At 45.8% G+C, this 23,259-nt stretch overlaps 1 protein-coding gene across 1 annotated transcript in view; it reads left to right on the top strand.

The window, feature by feature from the left end:
* The window catches only part of NIPA1 (NIPA magnesium transporter 1), a 35,472-nt gene extending 12,213 nt beyond the window's left edge, over window positions 1–23,259 (top strand). Inside the window, exons 2-5 of the mRNA XM_050796179.1 lie at window positions 1,326–1,373; window positions 2,718–2,808; window positions 13,454–13,614; window positions 17,263–23,259. Of these exons, the coding sequence (XP_050652136.1) occupies window positions 1,326–1,373; window positions 2,718–2,808; window positions 13,454–13,614; window positions 17,263–17,774 (812 nt within the window). The 3' untranslated portion in view covers window positions 17,775–23,259. The remainder of the gene's footprint in view (window positions 1–1,325; window positions 1,374–2,717; window positions 2,809–13,453; window positions 13,615–17,262) is intronic.

The raw sequence follows: 23,259 nt of genomic DNA, 5'->3' as shown, positions 1-23,259 counted from the left end.
AAAAAAGTGCTTAGCATTTTGCCGTATATGAAGGACAAATGTGTCTCAAAGGTTGGGAGACCTCTCACCATAGACGCCTGTTGAGAGGCAGGGGGAGGGAGGAAGGTGCTGGGTCTCCGCCTCCCCTGCGTGGGATGGTTGGGGTAACCTGAGAGGATGCTGCGCAAGTCTCAGGTCAAATGTCGGAGCATCAGGTGAGTGTAAGGATGTGGTACCTGCATGGCTGAAAGAACAGTCATATCAGAAGAGTTATACATAATGAAAATTGAGTAACTTGTTTAAGCAGGAAGTCATTAAACCCTATGATAATAAAATTCTTATGTAAATGGGCTACAGTAAATGCATGAGAGAGTTGGACTGTAAAGACTCAAACCCTTTTGAGATAAAAATAAAACTCCATCGAAGGAATATCTGTCTTTGTGGTAGCTTGTTGGGTGAAAGAAAACTGATGTATAAAGATTTCATTTCCTTATTTGGGTCAGCTTGTGTTGGTTGCAAAAAATACCTTGACTTTGCCACTTTCAGTGGTCTCTAATGCTGCTATTTATAAATGAAAGATTCTCTTTAGGGTGAATAAACAGTATGACACTCATTCTTTTCTTTTCTCTTCTTTTTTTTTTTTTTTTTTTTTGAGACGGAGTCTCGCTCTGTCTCCCAGGCTGGAGTGAGCGGCACCATCTCGGCTCCCTGCAAGCTCCGCCTCCCGGGTTCCTGCCATTTTCCTGCCTCAGCCTCCCGAGTAGCTGGGACTACAAGCATGCACCACTGCACCCAGCTAACTTTTTGTATTTTTAGTAGACACGGGGTTTCGCCGTGTTAGCCAGGATGGTCTTGATCTCCTGACCTCCTGATCCACCCGTCTCGGCCTCCCAAAGTGCTGGGAATAGAGGCGTGAGCCACCGCGCCCGGCCCATTCTTTTCAGTTTTAGTTTTCATGTCAAAAGTTTCTCGCGGCCGGGCGCGGGGGCTCGCCTGTAATCCCAGCACTTTGGGAGGCCGAGACGGGCGGATCACGAGGTCAGGAGATCGAGACCATCCTGGCTAACACGGTGAAACCCCGTCTCTACTAAAAATACAAAAAAGTAGCCGGGCGAGGTGGCGGCGCCTGTAGTCCCAGCTACTCGGGAGGCTGAGGCAGGAGAATGGCGTGAACCCGGGAGGCGGAGCTTGCAGTGAGCTGAGATCCGGCCACTGCACTCCAGCCTGGGCCACAGAGCGAGACTCCGTCTCAAAAAAAAAAAAGGTTTCTCGCTTGTAAACCTCTTCCTGACATACGTAGCTTGTAAACCCACTTGCCTGACATTTTTTATCTCCTTCTTTTATAGGTACTTCCTATTTAACAGACATTGTGTGGTGGGCTGGCACAATCGCAAGTAAGTGGCCTGTGTGGCGAAGTCTGGTCTTTTCCTTTCTTAGACTCCATCACTGGTCTGGGCAGGGCTGCAGCGGCTGGGCTAGGGTGGCTCTGTTCTTTGGAAGAGGGTGTCATGTGGCCTCTCCCCGGACCCTAAGCCTGCCTTTCAGTTCAGATGTCCCTGCTCCCCTTCCTCCCAGGATGAGAGTGCAGAAGGACAACTTAGGAGCTGGTGGAGGCCCCTACTGCCCACGATTAGCCGTGAATTCAGTCCAGGCTCATCTGTCCTGAGCCCGAAGAAATTAAAACAGCTCCTGCTCACTCGTGTAGTTGGGCTGTTGGCATTTGGTGAAATTCCATGTTAGGCCGCCTTGTTTTTCCCAGCACAGTTGGTTTAACAGAGTTTCATGACTCAAAGATCAGGTCATGTGCTATGATGTAAAGATAAATAATAATATTAAATGAGTTCAGAACTCTAAAGGTATTATAAAGGACAATTGTCTCTGAAATTCAGAAACATTGTGTTTGGCCAGGCATGGTGGCTCACACCTGTAATCCCAGCACTTTGGGAGGCTGAGACAGGTGGATTGTTTGAGCCTAGGATTCAAGACCAGCCTGGGAAACATGGCAAAACTCTGTCTGTACAAAAACAAAAATTAGCTGGGCATGGTGATACGTGCCTGTTTCACAGCTATTTGGAGGCTGAGGTGGGAGGATTGCTTGAGCCTGGGAGGTGGAGGCTGCAGTGAGCCAAGATCACGCCAGTGCACTCCAGCCTGGGTGACAGAGCAAGACTCTGTCTCAAAAGAAAAAAAAGAAACATCATATACTTTGTCACATTTGTCTTTTAATACGACATTACGTGGCAATACCAATTCTGTTCCTTGAAGAGCTCCTCTAAGCTCCGTCCGGGTGATGTCCTGCTGCAGTCTTGTGTGGCAGTGCTGTATCCTCTTGCTATGCCAGTGGCCTGTCACCGTGGCCAGCTGCCTATGCCGGAGTAGATCCCAGACCACTAGAGGGCGCACAGGAAGTTCTGCCTGATTTGTGTGAAAACAGGGATGTGTTAGGAGAGTGGAGATATGCCCAGTGCCACGCCCATTTCAGTCACTGCTGGTTAGATTCGGCATTTTCCATGGAGAGCTGAACCTACTCACCCGACTGATGGGACCAGTGAAGGTGTGGGGCCTGACCTCTGACCCATGACCCCTTAAATGTGCAGGTGACACCCCAGATGTGATTCTTCACAAGTAATGGGAGTGAAGTAGCCCTTTCGGAGCAGAGCCTTGCAAAATTCAACTCTGATCAGTGCTAAACGAGAGCTCTGTAATTGCAAGCGGTATCCTTGTGATTTTCTTGACAGTGGCTGTTGGCCAGATTGGAAACTTCCTGGCTTACACGGCGGTCCCCACGGTCCTGGTGACTCCCCTGGGCGCCCTCGGAGTGCCGTTCGGGTGAGAGCCAAGATTTTGTTTGGTGTTTAATGTGTAGTGTAGATATAACAACTTTTCATTTTAAATGTTTTTGTTAAAGTAATAAGAACAAAGTTGTAACAACAGGTAGATCTTCAGGCCAGACAGAGTGGCTCACGCCTGTAATCCCAGCACTTTGGGAGGCCAAGGAGGGTCAATTACTTGAGGTCAGGAGTTTGAGACCAACCTGGCCAACATGGCGAAACCCTGTCTCTACTAAAAATACAAAAAATTAGCCAGGCGTGGTGGCGACCACCTGTAGTCCCAGCTACTCGGGAGGGTGAGGCACAAGAATTGCTTGAACCTGGGGGGCAGAGGTTGCAGTGAGTTGAGATGGCACCTTAGCACTCAAGCCTGGGAGACAGAGCGAGACTCTGCCTGAAAAAAAAGAGAGAAGATAGATCTTCGGTATTCTACTCTGTATTGTTTAATTTTATCCCTTCAAATATAGTTCTGGGTATTAACTCTTTTCTTAGACATTTAGTATATTTGAAATTCTAACTCATTCATGCATCTCAGTGAATCTGCTGCTTGCATGCCTGGGTATTAACCCTTTTCTTTTTTTTTTTTTTTTTTTTTTTTTTTTGAGATGGAGTCTCACGCTGTTGCCCAGGCTGGAGTGCAGTGGCGTGATCTCGGCTCACTGCAAGCTCCGCCTCCTGGGTTCACGCCATTCTCCTGCCTCAGCCTCCTGAGTAGCTAGGACTACAGGCGCCCGCCACCACCGCGCCCGGCTAATTTTTTTTTTTTTTTTTTTTTTTTGTATTTTTAGTAGAGACGGGGTTTCACTGTGGTCTCGATCTCCTGACCTTGTGATCCGCCCGCCTCGGCCTCCCAAAGTGCTGGGATTACAGGCTTGAGCCACCGCGCCCGGCCATTAACCCTTTTCTTAGACATTTAGTATATTTGAAATTCTAACTCATTCATGCATCTCAGTGAATCTGCTGCTTGCATGCCTGGGTATTAACCCTTTTCTTAGACATTTAGTATATTTGAAATTCTAACTCACTCATGCATCTCAGTGAATCTGCTGCTTGCATGCTTCCGGCCGCTGTCCTGGAGTACATCTTAGAGACTAGAGAGTCTTCTGACACCTTGGCACGTTATTCTGAGAACTCGTTAAGCAAAATGAGTCACTTCGTGTTTTATTGGGGTGCTTAGCATTCCTTGCTGGATGCCGGCCAGTCCCCACCTCAGCCCAGGTACAGAGGTTGGGATGAATAACACATGGTGGATGTGGAATAGGGTTTATGACTGATGCAGTCAGCAGCACATGGATTTTCTTAGGAGAAGGCCCGGGTTTGGTTCTCAGTGAGATAAGAGGGAGGGGGACCTTTGGGGTTTTTTGTTTTTTGTTTTTTGTTTTTTTGAGGCGGAGTCTCGCTCTATCGCCCAGGCTTGAGTGCAGTGACGCGACCTCAGCTCACTGCATGCTCCGCCTCCCGGGTTTACGCCATTCTCCTGCCTCAGCCTCCTGAGTAGCTGGGACTACAGGTGCTGCCACCTCGCCTGGCTAGTTTTTTGTATTTTTAGTAGAGACAGGGTTTCACCGTGTTAGCCAGGATGGTCTCGATCTGCTGACCTCGTGATCCGCCCGTCTCGGCCTCCCAAAGTGCTGGGATTACAGGCTTGAGCCACTGCGCCCGGCCACCTTTGGGTTTTTATTGTTAGGGGGTGGGGTGGACTGGACTGGGGGTGGTTTGCATGCTTAGGCCGGGCTGGCATGGATTGTAGTTTTTGCCCATGCCAAGTGACCGAGGACTCGGGTCTGAGGACTCTAGGGACCCAGGGTGTGTGCAGGCTCTTTTTTAAAATTTTAATTTAATTTTCTTATTATTAAATTTTAAACATTTTTTTTTCCATTTAAAATCATCCTTTTAATTGATACACGTGAGTAGGCTTCTTATCAGGTTGCCCGAATGTGGGGCAAAGGGGAAAGGGCGGGGAATGGGAACTTGAGGGCTGCAAGCTATCAAACATTGCAACTAGAGTCTCTACTTACTGTGAAAATGATTTATGAGATACTTATTAAATAACATATATCCTTGTGTGAACCTGTTTATATTCTGATTTGTTTTTGAAGAAATCATTATAAATAGAAATAGGGTAGAAGAGAAATAAAATCCAAGTTTCTAACTCATGGATACGTTGGTTTCCTGCTGTATTCCGGACAGACGCCCAGTTCCTTGCAGAGAAGTGTGTCCATGATGGATGTATTGAAGTTTACACCTTAGAGTCCCTTAGGCATTGGGGTTCTGTGACCTAAATACCACGTTTTTCACATGTGACGCTTGGAGAGTGTGTGTGGGGCACATTTTTCTCGAGAATATGTACACCGCTATCGTGTGGCTTGGCGTCACTTTGCGTTTTGGATGGCTCTGAGGCGCTGCGAGGGCAAGAGTGTTCTCACTTTGGGAATCACTCCTCAGCTTTGGCCACCTGTCCCCCGAAAGATAATCAGGCAGATAAACAACCTGACCTGGTGATCTGGGCACGTGGCACATTGAATGCACATATACTAAAATGCTTTGCTCAGTTAATTTCCTTAGAACTGTTCTCGTGCACATTGATGATTAAGTCACTTTGCCAGAAATGTTTGCTGCTCCGCGTCTGCAGGAGGTGTTACTCCCATGTCAGATGGGATTCTGGATAAAAAGCCTGTCTTCAACTCGGAGTCCCAGGAAGACCTTTTCTTTTAAACAGAATAAAACTAAAATTAATTTGGAAAAAAAATCTAAGATGATTATCAAAGTGTGCATATATGTATGTATATATGTTTTGTTTTGTTTTTTGGTTTGTTTTTTGAGACAGTCTCGCTCTGTCGCCCAGCTGCGCCCAGGCTGGAGTGCAGTGGTGCGATCTCGGCTCACTGCCAGTTCTGCCTCCTGGATTCACACCATTCTCCTGCCTCAGCCTCCTGAGTAGCTGGGACTACAGGCGCCCTCCGCCACGCCCGGCTAATTTTTTGTATTTTTAGTAGAGATGGGGTTTCACCGTGTTAGCCGGGATGGTCTTGATCTCCTGACTTTGTGATCTGCCCGCCATCCTCCCAGAGTGCTGGGATTACAGGCCTGAGCCACTGCACCCAGCCGATATGTATGTGTATATGTATATTTTAAAAGCAGTTCTGTTCTTGATAATGGGATGGGGTTGCTGGAATTACATAGAAACAGAAGTGAAAAGAATGTGGCACTGGGAAAATAAGTCTGTGTAGCAGTGAATAGAATAGAGAGCTCCCAAGTAGGTTCACTTATTTCTGTAATAGTGTAATGCATGATAAAGTAATCGTCTGCACATGCTGTGTCTAAAAAGAGGTTTAAAAAACTTTTGGGAAATATTTTCAAATTACAGAAAGGACACAGGATTAAGAATAACTAGAGCGGCCGGGTGCGGTGGCTCACGTCTGTAATCCCAACTCTTTGGGAGGCCGAGGCGGGCAGATCACGAGGTCAGGAGATCGAGACCATCCTGGCGAACACGGTGAAACCTCCGTCTCTACTGAAAATACAAAAAAAAAAAATTAGCCGGGCGTGGTGGCGGGCGCCTGTAGTCCCAGCTTCTAGGGAGGCTGAGGCAGGAGAATGGCATTAACCCGGGAGGCAGTGGAGCTTGCAGTGAGCGAAGACCACTGCACTCCAGCCTGGGCAACAGAGCGAGACTCCATCTCAAAAAAAAAAAAAAAAGAATAACCAAAGCAATGCCCGTCTCCCCTTACCAGACACACCTGCTGCTAAACATCTGACCCACTTGCCTCATCATACGCTTTCTCTGTATCTGGGTGTCTCAGTCTCAGCACTGTTGTTGCTTGAAGCCACTTAACTCTGTTGAGGGAGGCGTTCTGTGCATTGTACGGTGTTTAGCAGCATCCTGGCCTTCACCTCCCAGATGCCAGTAGCACTCAACCTCCCCAGATGTCTCCAGACATTGGCCGATGACCCCAGGGGGCCCTGGTCGAGAACCACTATTCTATATGAATGTGATGTGATTGTTTTTTCCTGTTTTTTTTTTTAAAAATCCATTTTAGCATAAGTTATGATTCTTTACTCCTAAACACATCAATTAGTATTTTCTGAGACTAGAGATATTCAGATACTCTCCTAATAACCACAGTACAATGATCAATTTCGACAAATTCAACCTTGTTATGATACATGCATCAAATCAGCCTCCATATTCCAGTTTTGACAATTGACCTGTTATGCCATTATTTTATATCATTATCTTTTATACCATTATTTTTCTTTTAGTACAAGATCCAGGCCATGCGTGGTGTGATTCGTGCCTGTAATCCCAGCACTTTGAGAGGCCAAGGCAGGTGGATCACTTGAACCCAGGGAGACCAGCCTGGCCAACATGGCAAAACCGTGTCTCTACTAAAAATACAAAAATTAACCAGGTGTGGTGACACACACCTGTAATCCCAGCTACTTGGGTGACTGAGGCACCAGAATTGCTTGAAGCTTAGAGGTGGAGGTTGCAGTGAGTTGAGATCGAACCACTCCTCCAGCCTGGGTGACGGAGCAAAACTCTGTCCCCTCCCCCACAAATAAAGATAAAGAAAAAATAAAGCTCATTGAAAAAAAAAACCATGAACCAATTCTCTTATGAATATAGATGGAGCAATTTTGAACAAAATACTAACCAATTGGATCCAACAATATATAAAAAGGATTATACAAGTGAGATTTATCCCAGGAATGCAAAGTAGATTTAGCATTGAAAATAAATTAGTGTAATATACCACAGCAACAGGATAATCACCATGTGACCATCTCAAAAGACACACAAGGATTATGTAGTAAAATTCAATACTCTTTTATGATGAAAACTCTCAGTATGCTAGGAATAGAAAATAACTTCCTAAACTGACAAAGGGCCTCTGTGAAAGTACCCCAGCTAACATCATACTTAATGGTACGAGAGTTGATTTCCCCTTAAGATCAGGAAGAAACAAGCTGTCTACTTTCACCTCATCTATTCATGATTGTGCTAGATGTTATAGCGAAAGCAATTAGGCAAGCAAACGAATTAAAAGGCATTCATATTGGAAAGGAAGAAGTTAATTGCCTTTATTGGCAGAAGACCTGATTTTTTTTTTTTTTTGAGTCAGAGTCTCGCTGTGTTGCCAGGCTGGAGTTCAGCTGCATGATCTCAGGTCACTGCAACCTCCGTCTCCCGAGTTCAAGTGATTCTCCTTCCTCAGCCTCCCAAGTAGCTGAGACTACAGGTGAGCGCCACCATGCCCAGCTAATTTTTGTATTTTTAGTAGAGATGGGGTTTCACCATGTTAGCCAGGATGGTCTCAATCTCCTGACCTCGTGATATGTCCGCCTCGGCCTCCCAAAGCGCTGGGATTACAGGTGTGAGCCACCATACCCGGCCTTTTTTTTTTTTTTTTTTTTTTAGATGGGATCTCAGTCTGCCGCCTAGGGTGGAGTGCAGTGGTGTGCTGTCGGCTCACTGCAACCTCTGCCTCCTGGGTTCAAGTGATTCTCCTGCCTCAGCCTCCCAAGGAGCTTGGATTACAGGTGCCGGCCACCATGCGCAGCTAATTTATGTATTTTTAGTAGAGATGGGGTTTTGCCATGTTGGCCAGGCTAGTCTTGAACTCTTGACTTCAGGTGACCCACCCACCTCAGCCTCCCAAAACGCTGGGATTACAGGCATGAGCCACCACACCCGGCAGAGGACCTGATCTTGTATAAAGCGTCCTAAAGAATCGACTAAGAAATTATTAGAACTAATAAGTTTAGCAAGGTTGATGGACACAAGATCAATATATAAATATTACGTCTGAGGCCGGGCGCAGTGGCTCATGCCTGTAATCCCAGCACTTTGGGAGGCTGAGACGGGCAGATCACTTGAGGTCAGGAGTTTGAGACCAGCCTGGCCAACATGGTGAAACCCCGTCTCAACCAAAATACAAAAAATATTAACCAGGCATGGTGGCACATGCCTGTAGTCGCAGCTACTCGGGAGGCTGAGGCAGGAGAATCGCTTGAACCAGGGATGTGTGGAGGTTTCAGTGAGCCGAGATTGTGCCACTGCACTCCAGCCTGGGCGACAGAGTAAGACTCTGTCCAAAAAAAAAAAAAAAAAATTACATCTGCCAGGCGCAGTGGCTCATGCCTATAACCCCAGCACTTTGGGAGGCTGAGGTGGGTGGATCACCTGAGGTAAGGAATTTGAGATCGGTCTGACCAATGTGGTGAAACCCCATCTCTCGTAAAAATGCAAAATGAGCCAGGCATGGTGGCACATGCCTGTAATCCCAGCCACTCGGGAGGCTGAGGCAGGAGAATTGCTTGAACACGGGAGGCAGGGGTACAGTGAGCCAAAATCAGGCCATTGCACTCCAGCCTGGGCAGCAAGAGCGAAACTCCATCTCAAAAAAAAAAAAAATTACGTCTATGTACAGTAGCAGTAAGCAAACCAAAAATGAAATTAAGAAAGCAATTTCATATACAGTAGCACCAAAATGAATGAAATACTTAAATATAAATTTAACTGGCCGGGCGCGGTGGCTCACGCCTGTAATCCCAGCACTTTGGGAGGCCCAGGTGGGCGGATCACAAGGTCAGGAGACCGATACCATCCTGGCTAACACGGTGAAACCCCATCTCTACTAAAAATACAAAAAATTACTCAGGCATGGTGGTGGGCGCCTGTAGTCCCAGCTATTCGGGAGGCCGAGGCAGGAGAATGGCATGAACCTGGGAGGCGGAGCTGGCAGTGAGCCGAGATCGTGCCACTGCACTCCAGCCTGGACGACAGAGCGAGACTGTCTCAAAAAATAAAAGAATAAATTTAACAAAAGAAGTACAAAACTCATACTCCAAAATCTATAAAAACCCTCTTAAAAGAAATTAAAAGGCCGGGCGCGGTGGCTCAAGCCTGTAATTCCAGCACTTTGGGAGGCCGAGACGGGCGGATCACGAGGTCAGGAGATCGAGACCATCCTGGCTAACACGGTGAAACCCCGTCTCTACTAAAAAATACAAAAAAAAAAACTAGCCGGGCGAGTTGGCGGGCGCCTGTAGTCCCAGCTACTCGGGAGGCTGAGGCAGGAGAATGGCGTAAACCCGGGAGGCGGAGCTTGCAGTGAGCTGAGATCTGGCCACTGCACTCCAGCCCGGGCGACAGAGCCAGACTCCGTCTCAAAAAAAAAAAAAAAAAAAGAAGACCTAAGTAAATTGTCCATATTTACAGATCAGAATTAATATTGTTCAGATGGCAGTACTCCCATATTCATCTACAGATTCAATATAATTTATATCAAACTCCTAGCTGAATTCTTTATAGAAAATGACACACTGGCCGGGCGCGGTGGCTCAAGCCTGTAATCCCAGCACTTTGGGAGGCCGAGACGGGTGGATCACGAGCTCAGGAGATCGAGACCATCGTAGATAACACGGTGAAACCCCGTCTCTACTAAAAAATGCAAAGAAAAATTAGCCGGGCGAGGTGGCGGGCGCCTGTAGTCCCAGCTACTCGGGAGGCTGAGGCAGGAGAATGGCGGGAACCCGGGAGGCGGAGCTTGCAGTGAGCTGAGATCAGCCACTGCACTCCAGCCTGGGTGACAGAGCGAGACTCCGTCTCAAAAAAAAAAAAAAAAAAAAAAAAAAAAAAAAAGAAAATGACACACTGATCATAAAATTCATAGGATTTGGAAGGGACTCAAAATGAGAAAACAATCTTGAAATAAAACAACAAAGTTGGAGAACTCACACTTCCCAATTTCACAACACTGTATGAAACTACAGTAATCAAAACAGTGTGGTCACCTGGGCAACATAGTGAAACCCCCATCCCTGTAAAAAATTAGTCAGGCATACAGCACATACCTGTGGTCCTAGCTGCTCAGGAGGCTGAGGCAGGAGGATTGCTTGAGCCTGGGAGTTGGAGGCTACAGTTAACTGTGATCATGCCCCTATCCTCCAGCCTAGGTGGCAGAGCGAGTCCATCTCAATACCCAAACAAAAACCCAGTGTGGTACTGGGATAAGGAAAGACATGTAAATCAATAGAATATAATTGAGATTCTAGAAACAAACGCTCACGTTTACAGTCAACTGATTTTTGCCAGTGGTACCAAGACAATTTAGTGGGGGAAAGAATAGTCTTTTCAACACATGATGCTGAGCCAGGTGGATATCCACTTGCAAGTGAATGAAAGTGCGCTCCTGCCTCACACCGTATACAGACGTCAACTAAGAACAAATCAAAGACTTAGATGTAAGAACTAAACTTGTAAAACTCTTAGAAGTAAACATAGGTGTAAGTCTTTATGACCTTGGATTAGGTGATGGTTTCCTAGGTATGACACTTAAAGCACAAGAGCACAAACAACAGAAGAAAAATAGATACATTGGATATCATCAAAATTAAAAATTTTTGTGCTTAAAAGGATGTCAGCAATGAATTGAAAACTCATGGAGTGGGAGAAAAAATTTCAAAGTATATGTCTGATAAGGGACTTGTAGTTAGAATATATAAAAACTTTTGCCGGGCACAGTGGCTCATGCCTGTAATCCCAGCACTTTGGGAGGCCAAGGCGGGTGGATCATGAGGTCAGGAGTTCGAGACCAACCTGGCCAACATGGTGAAACCCCATCTCTACTAAATACAAAAAGTTAGCCTGGCATGATGGCACATGCCTGTAATCCAGCTACTTGGGAGGCTGAGGCAGGAGAATTGTTTGAATCCAGGAGGTGGAGGTTGCATTGAGCCGAGATTGCACCATTGCACTCCAGCCTGGGCAAGAAGAGGAAAACTCTGTCTCAAAAAAACACAACAAAATGAAACAAAAACTCTTACAATGCATCAGTAAAAAGTCAGATAACCCAATTAAAAATGGCACTGTCGGCCAGGCGCAGTGGCTTATGCCTGTAATCCCAGCACTTTCGGAGGCCGAGGTAGGTGAGTCACTTGAGGTCAGGAGTTTGAGACCAGCCTGGCCAACATGGTGAAACCCCGTCTCTACAATAAAAAAATCACCTAGGGCCTGGTGGTGAGCACCTGTAATCCCAGCTACTCGGGAGGCTGAGGCAGGAGAATCGCTTGAACCCGGGAGGCAGAGGTTGCAGTGAGTTGAGATCGCACCACTGCACTCTAGCCTGGGTGACAGAGTGAGACTCTGTCTCAATAAATGAATGAATGAATGAAAATGGCACTGTCCTCTGGTATTCCACAATGGAGTAAGAGATGATTTGGCCTTATGGCTCATACTTTCCCCTTTGGTGCATGGCAGCCCTTTCCCACCTTGTCATAGTCCACCCTGTTCCAGGCCAGTTCCAGTGCCCTGTGAGCCCCCTGCGTTTCTGGCTTCTACTTTTTTCAGCAGCTACTCAATGGAGCTTCTCTATTCAACATCTAGTCGTGTATTCGTATGTCTTTTGTTGTTTCTTTCAGTGATGACGCTTCTTTCCCCAACGACACTGTTGGGAGCTTCTCAAGAATAGGCTGTCTAGGGACGAGGATGTGAAGCGGTACAAGGGAAAAGCAGGCCGTTGAGGACCTGCAGGTGTGTCACCACCATGCTTGTATCTCTTGTTAGCTTTGTGGCCTTAGGTTCAATGCTGACCCTTTCTGAGGCTCAAGTTTCCTTATTTTTAAAATAATGTTACAGGAAGTAAGCCGGTCCGTACCTGAGCCTGGTATGGCCTCCTGGACGTTCCTGTTTTCCGACCGTCTTCAGCACAGACATGAGTAAAGTGAGAATGACCAGTCCGGTGACTTACTGAGGGCAAGGTGTTCCAATTCAGATTGTATACTGATAACTACACAGGGGAATAAGAGAAGAAACACGTTAGCAGCCTGAAGATTGTAGATGTTATTGAAGAATGCATTAGTAATGTGACCACTTTTTAAAAGTTTTCAGTGTTAGAGGAAATAACCACCCCTACTACTTCTACTATACTGCAATTACTGTTAGCATGTTTATTTTTTCTTTTGTTTGTGCTTTTTTCACTTCTTTTGTGTTTTCATCCTGCATTACTTATAATTATTTTGACAGTTTTTGCACCCTACTTTTCCACGTAGCATAGATATTAGTATTTTTGATTGGTTCCTTTTATAAGTAAGGAAGCATTGCTTTTATTTTTGGTCAATCATAAAACTTTTTATACTCTGATATATTTTGTATGTGCTGACATAGTAATATAGTGGTGTAAGTAATGTGTATCATTAACTACGTAGTGGTTATACATGGAATTGGTGTGAAAATCCTGGCCAGGCATGGTGGCTCACACCTATAATTCCAGCAGTTTGGGAGGCCAAGGCAAGAGGATTGTTTGAGCCCAGGAGTTTGAGACTTGCCTGGGCAATCCAGTGAGACCCAGTCTCTACACAAAATTTTTAAAAAATTAGCCGGGTGTGGTGGCATGCACCTGTAGTCCCAGCTACTCCAGTGGCTGAGGCAGGAGAATCACTTGAGCCCAGGAGTTTAAGCTTGTGGTGAGCTATGATTGCACACTGCACTCTAGCCTGGGCAACAGAGTGAGAGGTGGTCTCTTAAAGGGAAAAAAAGAAGAAAAAGAAAATGGTTTTTCTAGATAAAATATCTGCTATTAGAAGAAAGGTCAGGCAATTTGATTTAACCTTGAATGATTTCTCTTTTTTCAATAAAGGTCCATTTTAGCTTCCTATCTCCTGAAGGAAAAGCTCAACATCTTGGGCAAGTTGGGGTGCCTGCTAAGCTGTGCAGGCTCTGTTGTGCTGATTATCCACTCCCCAAAGTCTGAGAGTGTGACGACTCAGGCTGAACTGGAGGAGAAGCTGACCAACCCAGGTAATTCCTTTCTAGCAGCACTGCCAAGAAAGTTTGCACTAGGAGTCCCAACTTTTTTAACCACGTCTTCAAATTGGACACTTCCTGGTAGGGCAGAGGAACCGTGTGTCCACCCTGATCTGTTACTGTAGATCTGCGTTCTCTGGGCACGTGCGTCAGTGGGCTGTGCTCGTAGGCTGGCCCTCTGCCCTCACCCTCCTTCCTGATCCTCACGCCCTGGGGGGAGCCTCCGTGGCCTGGCATTCCTGCAGGTTCTCTTCTGGGACCTTGTGCATGGGCGCCTTCCCTTCCCACAGTGGCTCCCCTTGGGCCACCCTCCCAAGTCTGACTGCCACCCGCCCCTCCCCACATGCCTTTCCTGGTGTGCCCGCTCTGTCTCCACCTCAGCACTTCGCTCCCTCCAGCATGAAGCTCTGTGAGGACAAAGACCTGGCATCTCTTACGTTTAGATTCCTCATATAGCCCTGTTTATATATTTTTTGACATAATTTCTTTTTTTTTTTTTTTTTTGAGACAGAGTCTCACTCTGTCGCCCAGGCTGGAGTGCAGTGGCGCAATCTCCGCTCACTGCAAGCTCTGCCTCCTGGGTTCATGCCATTCTCCTGCCTCAGCCTCCCGAGTAGCTGGGACTACAGGCACCCGCCACCATGCCCAGCTAATTTTTTTTTGTATTTTTAGTAGACACAGGGTTTCGTCGTGTTAGCCAGGATGGTCTCGATCTCCTGACCTCGTGATCCGCCCACCTTGGCCTTCCAAAGTGCTGGGATTACAGGCGTGAGCCACTGGGCCCGTTCTCTTTTCTTTCTTTTTTTTTTTTTTTTTTGAGTGCATTAAAAACTACTCTCAGGCCGGGCGCGGTGGCTCAAGCCTGTAATCCCAGCACTTTGGGAGGCCGAGACGGGTGGATCACGACGTCAGGAGATCGAGACCATCCTGGCTAACACGGTGAAACCCCGTCTCTACTAAAAAATACAAACAACTAGCCAGGCGAGGTGGCGGGCGCCTGTAGTCCCAGCTACTCGGGAGGCTGAGGCAGGAGAATGGCGTGAACCCGGGAGGCGGAGCTTGCAGTGAGCTGAGATCCGGCCACTGCACTGCAGCCTGGGTGACAGCGAGACTCCGTCTCAAAAACAAAAAAAACAAAAAAAAACAACAAAAAAAACTACTCTCTACATGATTACAATAGACTTAAAGTATAGATTTCACTGTAAGTAGGCTACCCTGTGTTGCTTACCAACAAGTTTAGGCAGGTGCCAGCACAAAACTGCCTCCACATCAGTTTGCTGGTTTTCTTGTCCAGCAAGTGTGGATGCCCACACCCTCTTTTGCATGTTCACACCCTGGTTTGCTTGTCCACACTCGCTAGTTTTCTTGTGCACACTCACTGGTTTTCTTGTCCTCACTTGCTGATTTTCTTGTCCACACTTGCTGGTTTGCATGTTCACACCCTGGTTTGCATGTTCACACCCTGGTTTGCATGTCCACACCCTGGTTTGCATGTCCACACCCTGGTTTGCATGTCCACACCCTGGTTTGCATGTCCACACCCTGGTTTGCATGTCCACACCCTGGTTTGCATGTCCACACCCTGGTTTGCATGTCCACACCCTGGTTTGCATGTCCACACCCTGGTTTGCATATCCACACTCACTGGTTTTCTTGTCCACACTCGCTGGTTTTCTTGTCCACACTTGCCGGTTTGCATAGCCAGCAGTTCCCAGCCCTCTCAGGTCCATTTGTGATCTTGGAATGGGTTTCACAGAGAACACAACCTCCTTATACACGTAATTTCAAACCGTCAATTTAATGCCCTCACTGTAATATAAAGGAGAAATACCAGCACGATACTTTAAAACAAAACATCCATTTCAATACGTAAATGCTCAGGTCCCCCTACAAGAGAAGACCTGTTGAAGCTGGCCAGCCCCACACCTTGTGAGGAGTGGTTGAGAATCTGGTAGCTGCAGATACAGACTGACAGGAGGTGTCGTGTTATTGACTTGGACACTTGAGGTCTTACCATCAACAAAATGATCCTCAGATGGAGCATAACTCTTTTTTTTTTTTTTTTTTTTTGAGACGGAGTCTCGCTCTGCCGCCCAGGCTGGAGTGCAATGGCCGGATCTCAGCTCACTGCAAGCTCCGCCTCCCGGGTTCACGCCATTCTCCTGCCTCAGCCTCCCGAGTAGTTGGGACTACAGGCGCCCGCCACCTCGCCCGGCTAATTTTTTGTATTTTTAGTAGAGACGGGGTTTCACCGTGTTAGCCAGGATGGTCTCGATCTCCTGACCTCGTGATCTGCCCGTCTCGGCCTCCCAAAGTGCTGGGATTACAGGCTTGAGCCACCGCACCCGGCCTGGAGCATAACTCTAATCAAGCTTTGATCAAAGAAAGAACAATCCTCCCTCAATTTACATGGAAGTGGCATTTCTGAAAAATTCAGTGTATATTAAATCCATGCAAAAATTACTTTGTTTCATACATAAAATTAGTTTCTAGGCTCTGATTATTCTAAGTATGTTTTTCAGTTACAAGTCCAAGGAGACATGCAGAAGTTGTAAGGAGAAAGGGATGATTTTTATGGGAGTGGGGGTTGCTGTCTGCACATGCCTCTGCCCACTGGGTGCAGCCCCCAATCATTGAAAAACCCACAAATGCCCCCACAGCTTATAGTCCTCCCTCCTGTCCCCAGCCTTACCCCGCCCCCTGGATTTCCAGGTGCTTTTTTGAAACCTTGGAGCATCTTCATTGACTTGCATTGTTAAGAGAATGGTTCTAGGCTGGGCGCGGTGGCTCACGCCTGTAATCCCAGCACTTTGGGAGGCCAAGGATGGCGGACCACGTAAGGTCAGGAGTTTGAGACCAGCCTGGCCAACATGGTGAAACCCTGTCTCTCCTGAAAATATGATAGCCAGGCGTGGCGGCGGGTGCCTGTGATCCCAGCTACTCAGGACGCTGAGGCAGGAGAATCGCTTGAACCTGGGAGGCAGAGGTTGCAGTGAGCAGAGATCACGCTATTTCACTCCATCCTGGACAACAAAGAGCAAAACTCCGTCTCAAAAAAACAAAACAAACAACAAAAAACGGAGAATGGTTCTGATAGAGAACCATGTAAACATTTAGGAGCTGTAAATGTTTGTTTGTTTGTTTTTTTGAGATGGATTCTCGCTTTGTCGCCCAGGCTGGAGTGCAGTGGTACGATCTCGGCTCACTGCAACTCTGCCTCCCGGGTTCAAGCGATTCTCCTGCTTCAGCGTCCTGAGTAGCTGGGATTACTGGCGCCCACCACCACGCCCGGCTAATTTTTCGTACTTTTAGTAGAGAAGAGGGTTTCACCATGTTAGCCAGGATAGTCTCGATCTCCTGACCTCCTGATCTGCCTGCCTCGGCCTCCCAAAGCGCTGGGATTACAGGTGTGAGCCACCGCGCCTGGCTGTAAACGTTTTAACAGTGAAAGAGATGGGAATAATGTTGTGGAATGAAATCAGTGGATCTGGTAAATTCAAGCCGGAGCCCACATGCCCCCCAGGGCTGTGCCGCAGTAGAGGCGGGCGGCGGGTGGGGGCACGGGTGCTGCCCCAGTCTACCTCCTGGGTTGCGGCTGCTGGGCGGCGGCTGCCGGGTGACCGTGTGCCGTCTGTGTTCCAGTGTTTGTGGGCTACCTGTGCATCGTGCTGCTCATGCTGCTGCTGCTCATCTTCTGGATCGCGCCGGCCCACGGGCCCACCAACATCATGGTCTACATCAGCATCTGCTCCTTGCTGGGCAGTTTCACCGTGCCTTCCACCAAGGGCATCGGGCTGGCGGCCCAAGACATCTTGCATAACAACCCGTCCAGCCAGAGAGCCCTCTGCCTGTGCCTGGTGCTCCTGGCCGTGCTCGGCTGCAGCATCATTGTCCAGTTCAGGTACATCAACAAGGCGCTGGAGTGCTTCGACTCCTCGGTGTTCGGGGCCATCTACTACGTCGTGTTTACCACGCTGGTCCTGCTGGCCTCGGCCATCCTCTTTCGGGAGTGGAGCAACGTGGGCCTGGTGGACTTCTTGGGAATGGCCTGTGGATTCACGACCGTCTCCGTGGGGATTGTCCTTATACAGGTGTTCAAAGAGTTCAATTTCAACCTTGGGGAGATGAACAAATCTAATATGAAAACAGACTAGATTGCAACAGGGGCTTGGATGGTTCGAGGAACAGGCGTTGGAGGTGGTTTCTGGCCCCGATTGGATGTGAAGTAGAAGAGGTCCTCGATCATGGTGTTAGAGTTGACTGGAGAGTAACAGGTGGTCTGGTGGACAGCGGGGAGCACGGCTCAGCACCAGAGCAGAGGCCCAGCCAGCCCTCTGCAGCCCAAAGGTGCCCAGCGGTTGCCTGGCACCATCTCTCTCTGATGAGACGAATCTCATTTTCATTTCCATGAACCTGGAAGCTTTCATGAATATTCTCTTCTTTTAAAACATTTTAACATGATTTAAACAGGAAAAGATGGGCTCTTTCTGGTTAGTTGTTACAGGATAGCAGAGATATTTTTACTTAGACTACTTTGGAAATGAGAGATTGTTGTCTTGAACTCTGGCGCTGTACAGTGAATGTGTCTGTAGTTGCGTTGGTTTGCATTGAGCATGTATAACATTCAAGTATGTCATCTAAATAAGAGGCATATACATTGAATTGTTTTTAATCCTCTGACCAGTTGACTCTTCGACCCCCACCCCCACCCAAGACATTTTAATAGTAAATAGAGAGAGAGAGAAGAGTTAATGATGGAGTGTTCCACTGGCAGGATGACTTTTCAATAGCTCAAATCAATTTCAGTGCCTTTATCACTTGAATTATTAACTTAATTTAACTATTACTGTGTATATGTTCTTAGATTAGAATAATGCAACTTCCTTGAGTATGCTTTAATATTTCAATATTCAAGTTATAAATGTATAAGGCAGTTAGAAATAATACAGTCACGTGTCACTTAATGACAGGGAAACATTCTAAGAAATGCATTGTAAGGTGACTTTATTGTGTGAACATCATGGAGTGCACTTACACAAACCTAGATGGGCCACCTATTACCCACCCAGGCCAGTGGCACAGCCTGTTGCTCCTGGGCTACACACCTGTACGGCATGTGACTGCACTGAATACTGCAGGCAGTTGTAACACAGTGGTGAGTATTTGTGTTTCCAAACACAAAGGGTACAGTAAAACTGGCATTATAATCCAGTGGGACCACCCACGTGTAAGTGGTGTGTCTTTGACAGAAACTTGGTTACGTGATGCATGACTGTATATTCATTGGAAGGTAGTCAAGACTAAAGATACATTAGAGCAAATGGACCCACTTAACATGTGATTATTGTCCAATTAAAGACAGTTGATTTAAGTAGCATGAGGTATTATTTGTATTCAATCTATGTACCAGGGATCCAGTATCAAATAGATCCACATTCTTTATCAGCAAGCATTTATGGCCATTCAGAAGAAATAAATCAGGTAACTTGATAATAAGGCTAAGTGGGAGAAAACCTGTTCAACAGCTCATAAATCAAGTACCCTGTCACACAGGAACAGGTTAAAGGACACAATTGAGGTTAGGCTAGTTTCTACAGACTGCAACACAACAGTTTACAAAAGAATTTATAACAAAAAGCCAATGGATGTAGCCGTCTCCTTGTTGTTTGCAATAGCAGAGCGTCCTGGAGTTCCTTATCTAACCTCTCATTATATGTCTTAATTGCAAAAGAGCCATTAATTATGCCAGTATTTGAATCAAAGAGGTCATTCTCTGTAATGTTCCCATCCATGTGTTCCAAATGGGAGCAAAGCATGAAGTGATGCAAATATTTCACCACGGTATCATGTACTTCATGGCCAGTGTTTTATCTCAGTGGGGGACTATGCCAAGTTGAAAGATGGGGTTGGGTCCAGTGGATTAGGTGAAGTAGAACATAAAATTTAATAATACCCAATTAAAGTTCCTCAGTGAGGAAAAAATGTGTTTTTATAGGCAAAAAGAACATTTCTAAAGTCTCAAGGAATAGCTTCCTAAAGTGTTGAGTGAAGAGGCTAAATAAAATGAGACTAGTTTAATATATAGAGAAAAATCCTTTATGAATTAAAAGTGTGCGTGATGACCATGAGTTGTCAGTGATTTGTGAACTAAGAGCAGCAACAAAATTGTTTTTAAAAATTGTAAATCCTCTCTTAATGGATGGTTAGCAAATGCTCAAAGTCCATTAGCAGGTTTTGTTTTTTATCATCAGTGCTTTTAGGAACTTTCTGAAAATGTAATGTAGCAGTATCAATATACTTTTAGGCATAAAAAATAGTTTCCTAGGTAAGGAGTGTGAGATATTCAAAGAATACATGTGGCTAACAAGTTCACGTGTCACATGAAAATTATCACATTTGTGTCGCTACAGCTTTCATGTGAAATTTAGTTTAAAAGCAGCTGTTGGTGTACCTTAGTATAATTTTAATCCACAATTACACCATTGATACTGAGAGGTGATACCCGATGATCTGCTCTATAACTTTCTTAAAGTGAAACAAAATCTCAAAGTATTAATAGCTCTTTTCCCCTTGAAGGTGACTGGTCCTGGGACAGTTACAATCTTTCAGGTTTACCTCTGTTCAGCAGATACTTCAGTAGGATACACAGCTTTTCTTCCAGTGAAACAAAGTTCATATTATCCATTGTTTTTCAAACATGTGACACCAGCCTCAAAGTAAATGACATGACCAGTGGTTGAACAGTCTAATTTTCAAATTTAATATAGAGCATATAACTTCTGATTTAATAGTATTTATTTAAAAAATTTATGTTTTCATCATTTATTTGGAAATGAAAAAGAAAAAAGCCCCAAAGTGAGAACTTTGGGGGAGGGCCTAGAACATGGATCGATCTCTTAGTAGTCTTTCCAAAAGCAAATGTACTTGAAATATTTTCATTATTATACTATTCTTTGAAAAAAAAGATGCTTACTGTATACTTGTTTTCAGGCATCCTCTAAAATCAAAGGTTTTGATCACAATGTGCAGATTTCCTCTTGATAGATACTTAAATAGGCCATTTCTCTCCTCTTCTTGGGCAATGCCTTGTTTTCTCAAACTCTGAATATTTGCATTTGAAGAGATTGCTTCCTGTTCTGCTCATTGATCAAAGGTAGGGCCAATTAAGGATTCTAACCCTAACCCAGCACCACAGAGCCCCCCCCCCCCCAGCATCTTCCCGGTTGGCAGGAGGACGCCATCTCTGGAGAAGGTGCTGGGGAGGGCGGTCCTTCCCCTGCCACATGGAGCAAGGCCCTGCCCATGCTGGGGACCTTGGGGAGGAACCCAGTGTTCTGGTGGCCTTGCTCAGCCCTCATTGCGGTGTTTTCCTATTAGAATGTTAGTGGAATATACTTTGCAGCTCTTTGTTCAGCAATAAGGAAAACTCTTTCAATTCCTGCTCTTCAAGCCAATTTGCTCCACCCAGTTGTCTTTCCAGAAGTTCATCCCAGCAGGAATATGTTGGTGTTTGCTCTTCTTTGGGGTTCACATCTGTATTCTGATAGAAGTGAGCACCGTTCACTTGTGCAGTCGTCTTGCGTTCCTTCTTCCTAGACGACTCAGCTCTTTGTAAATGTTGTGCTCAACTTCCAGGGGCCAGTTCTAGACTTGGGAGATGCAGTGTCTCCCAGGTGTGCACGGACACCTGGTCCGTGGAAACAGGTGTGATGGGCACAGGCTGCTGCCCTTCTGTCTGGTGGGGAGATTCCTCTTTTTCAAGCTGCTCCGCTAACCCAGAAGAGGGGAGAGACTGTTCCCGTGGTTCCCAGAGCCCCTCCCATCGCACCGCTCTGACGCCTGCTGGATCCTGACTTAGGCTTCCTGCCACCAAGCAGGAAACTAGAAAGAGAACATTTCAGTTTAAGGTCTATTCCCGACGGCATGGATTAGCTTCCGTGCTCTGAAGTTGTCCTTTTCATGGTGTCTGACACCAAGGAGGTTGTTCGCCCATCAGGCAGGATTGGATGGAGTCTTGGTGTTTTGCCTACTCAGGGACCAAAAATGTGTCATTGACTCCTTAACAGGGACCTTCCTCCCAAGGACATATCCGTGTTCATTTTTCATCAGTTTTACTCATATTCATAGGTAGATTCTGTTAATGTGAGTTGGAAAGAAAAGACCAATTTGCACACCAGTCACACACAAGACAGTTTTTCATATAAAATACCTCAATTTTTTGTATTCCTCATTTCCACCTCACAATTGTACTGGTGGTGAATTTTAAGGGTCTGTCCTTTAGCTTATAGGTGATGTTTCACATCTGGCCAGATTCTTATACCTCCCTTGTATACTTGAAAAGGTTCAGAATTACAGGAACAGCAATGAGAATTTGGCCCACTATCACTGCTCATTTGTTTTCATACACATTCCTCACATGCAGGAAAATAATTATATTTTAAGAAAATGTAACTTTGTTACATTAAAATATGTTGTCTAGTAAAAAGTTGATATTCAGTAGAACAAGGATCGTGTAAATAAACATCTATTTCACATGCACCCAAAGCGTTTAAAAAGCAGAGTCCGGGGCCCAGAGCGTGAGCCAGGGAGGAGGAGATTTTCTTCTTTTCTGTATTTTTCCCTAAATCGTGCAAACATAGGTGAGTCTCTTAACCTTTCTGTGCCTCAGTTTTTCTACCTCTAAAGGGGTGGGATGGTTCTCCCAATTGTTTCTAAAACACCGGCGCTTTCTGCAGCGTTCTGGTGGCCGGAGCTGAGAGCACCGTGTTCAGAAGTGCCCGGGAGTGGCACAGTGGAAACTCCGCTTTCACGGACCGTGGAGTCCGCTCGGGACCGTGCTGTAGAACACACAGCCTCACGTGCTGAGAAAGCAAAGGAAGCGCCGGGTGTAAAGTTTGCATGAGTCCATGAAGCTTTAGTTTTCCTTTTTTTGTTTTAAAAGAAAGGGTTTTATATGTTCTATTGTAAAATATGGAAATTAAACGGGGACTTAAGAAAGCCGCACGGAAAGATCACCTTCCGATGGCGTGATGGGCTCCTGACATCGGCCGAGGTCTGTGTTCTGAAAAAGATTTCATGGCCTGTGAAACACGTGGATTCTGTTACACTGGATTTGGAATAAATGATGCTGAACTTCCTGCTTCCAAGCAGCTCAGCCCTGATGCTGAACTGACACCAGGCGAATGTCAGGGCTCCCAAACCACTAGTGCCAAAGGGTCATGTTGAAAAGTTCAGAATATTTATTTGTCAGAATATAATAATTGCCCCCCACCTTAGTATTTTTGCACTTTACAAAAATTTAGATACTGTTTTTCAGTGGCTTGAGTGTTTTGCCTTTTCAAAGGATAACTGATTTTCTTGAAAAACGGAGTATAATCGTGAAAGAGAGGAAGATGATAAAAAAAAAAAGTCAAATGTTGATTGGTTGTGTAAAAGTTTTGTCATATAAATGTATTGGGGAGCTTCCAATTAGCATACATAGACACATGTGTCCATGGCTAAGACCTGCTTATATTTTGCTTTATAGATGTCATAGCATGTTGTTAATTGCCTCATGTAAATAAAAAGGCTATTAAGTTTTCCAGTAATATTTATTAATCTGTATGTGTTTTAAAATAAAATAACTTATTTCTAGCTGAA

Source organism: Macaca thibetana, chromosome 7, assembly GCF_024542745.1.
Source record: "Macaca thibetana thibetana isolate TM-01 chromosome 7, ASM2454274v1, whole genome shotgun sequence".
NCBI classification, from domain to species: domain Eukaryota; kingdom Metazoa; phylum Chordata; class Mammalia; order Primates; family Cercopithecidae; genus Macaca; species Macaca thibetana.
Note: the sequence above shows the minus strand (reverse complement) of the source record. Positions and strands in the feature narration are given on the sequence as shown.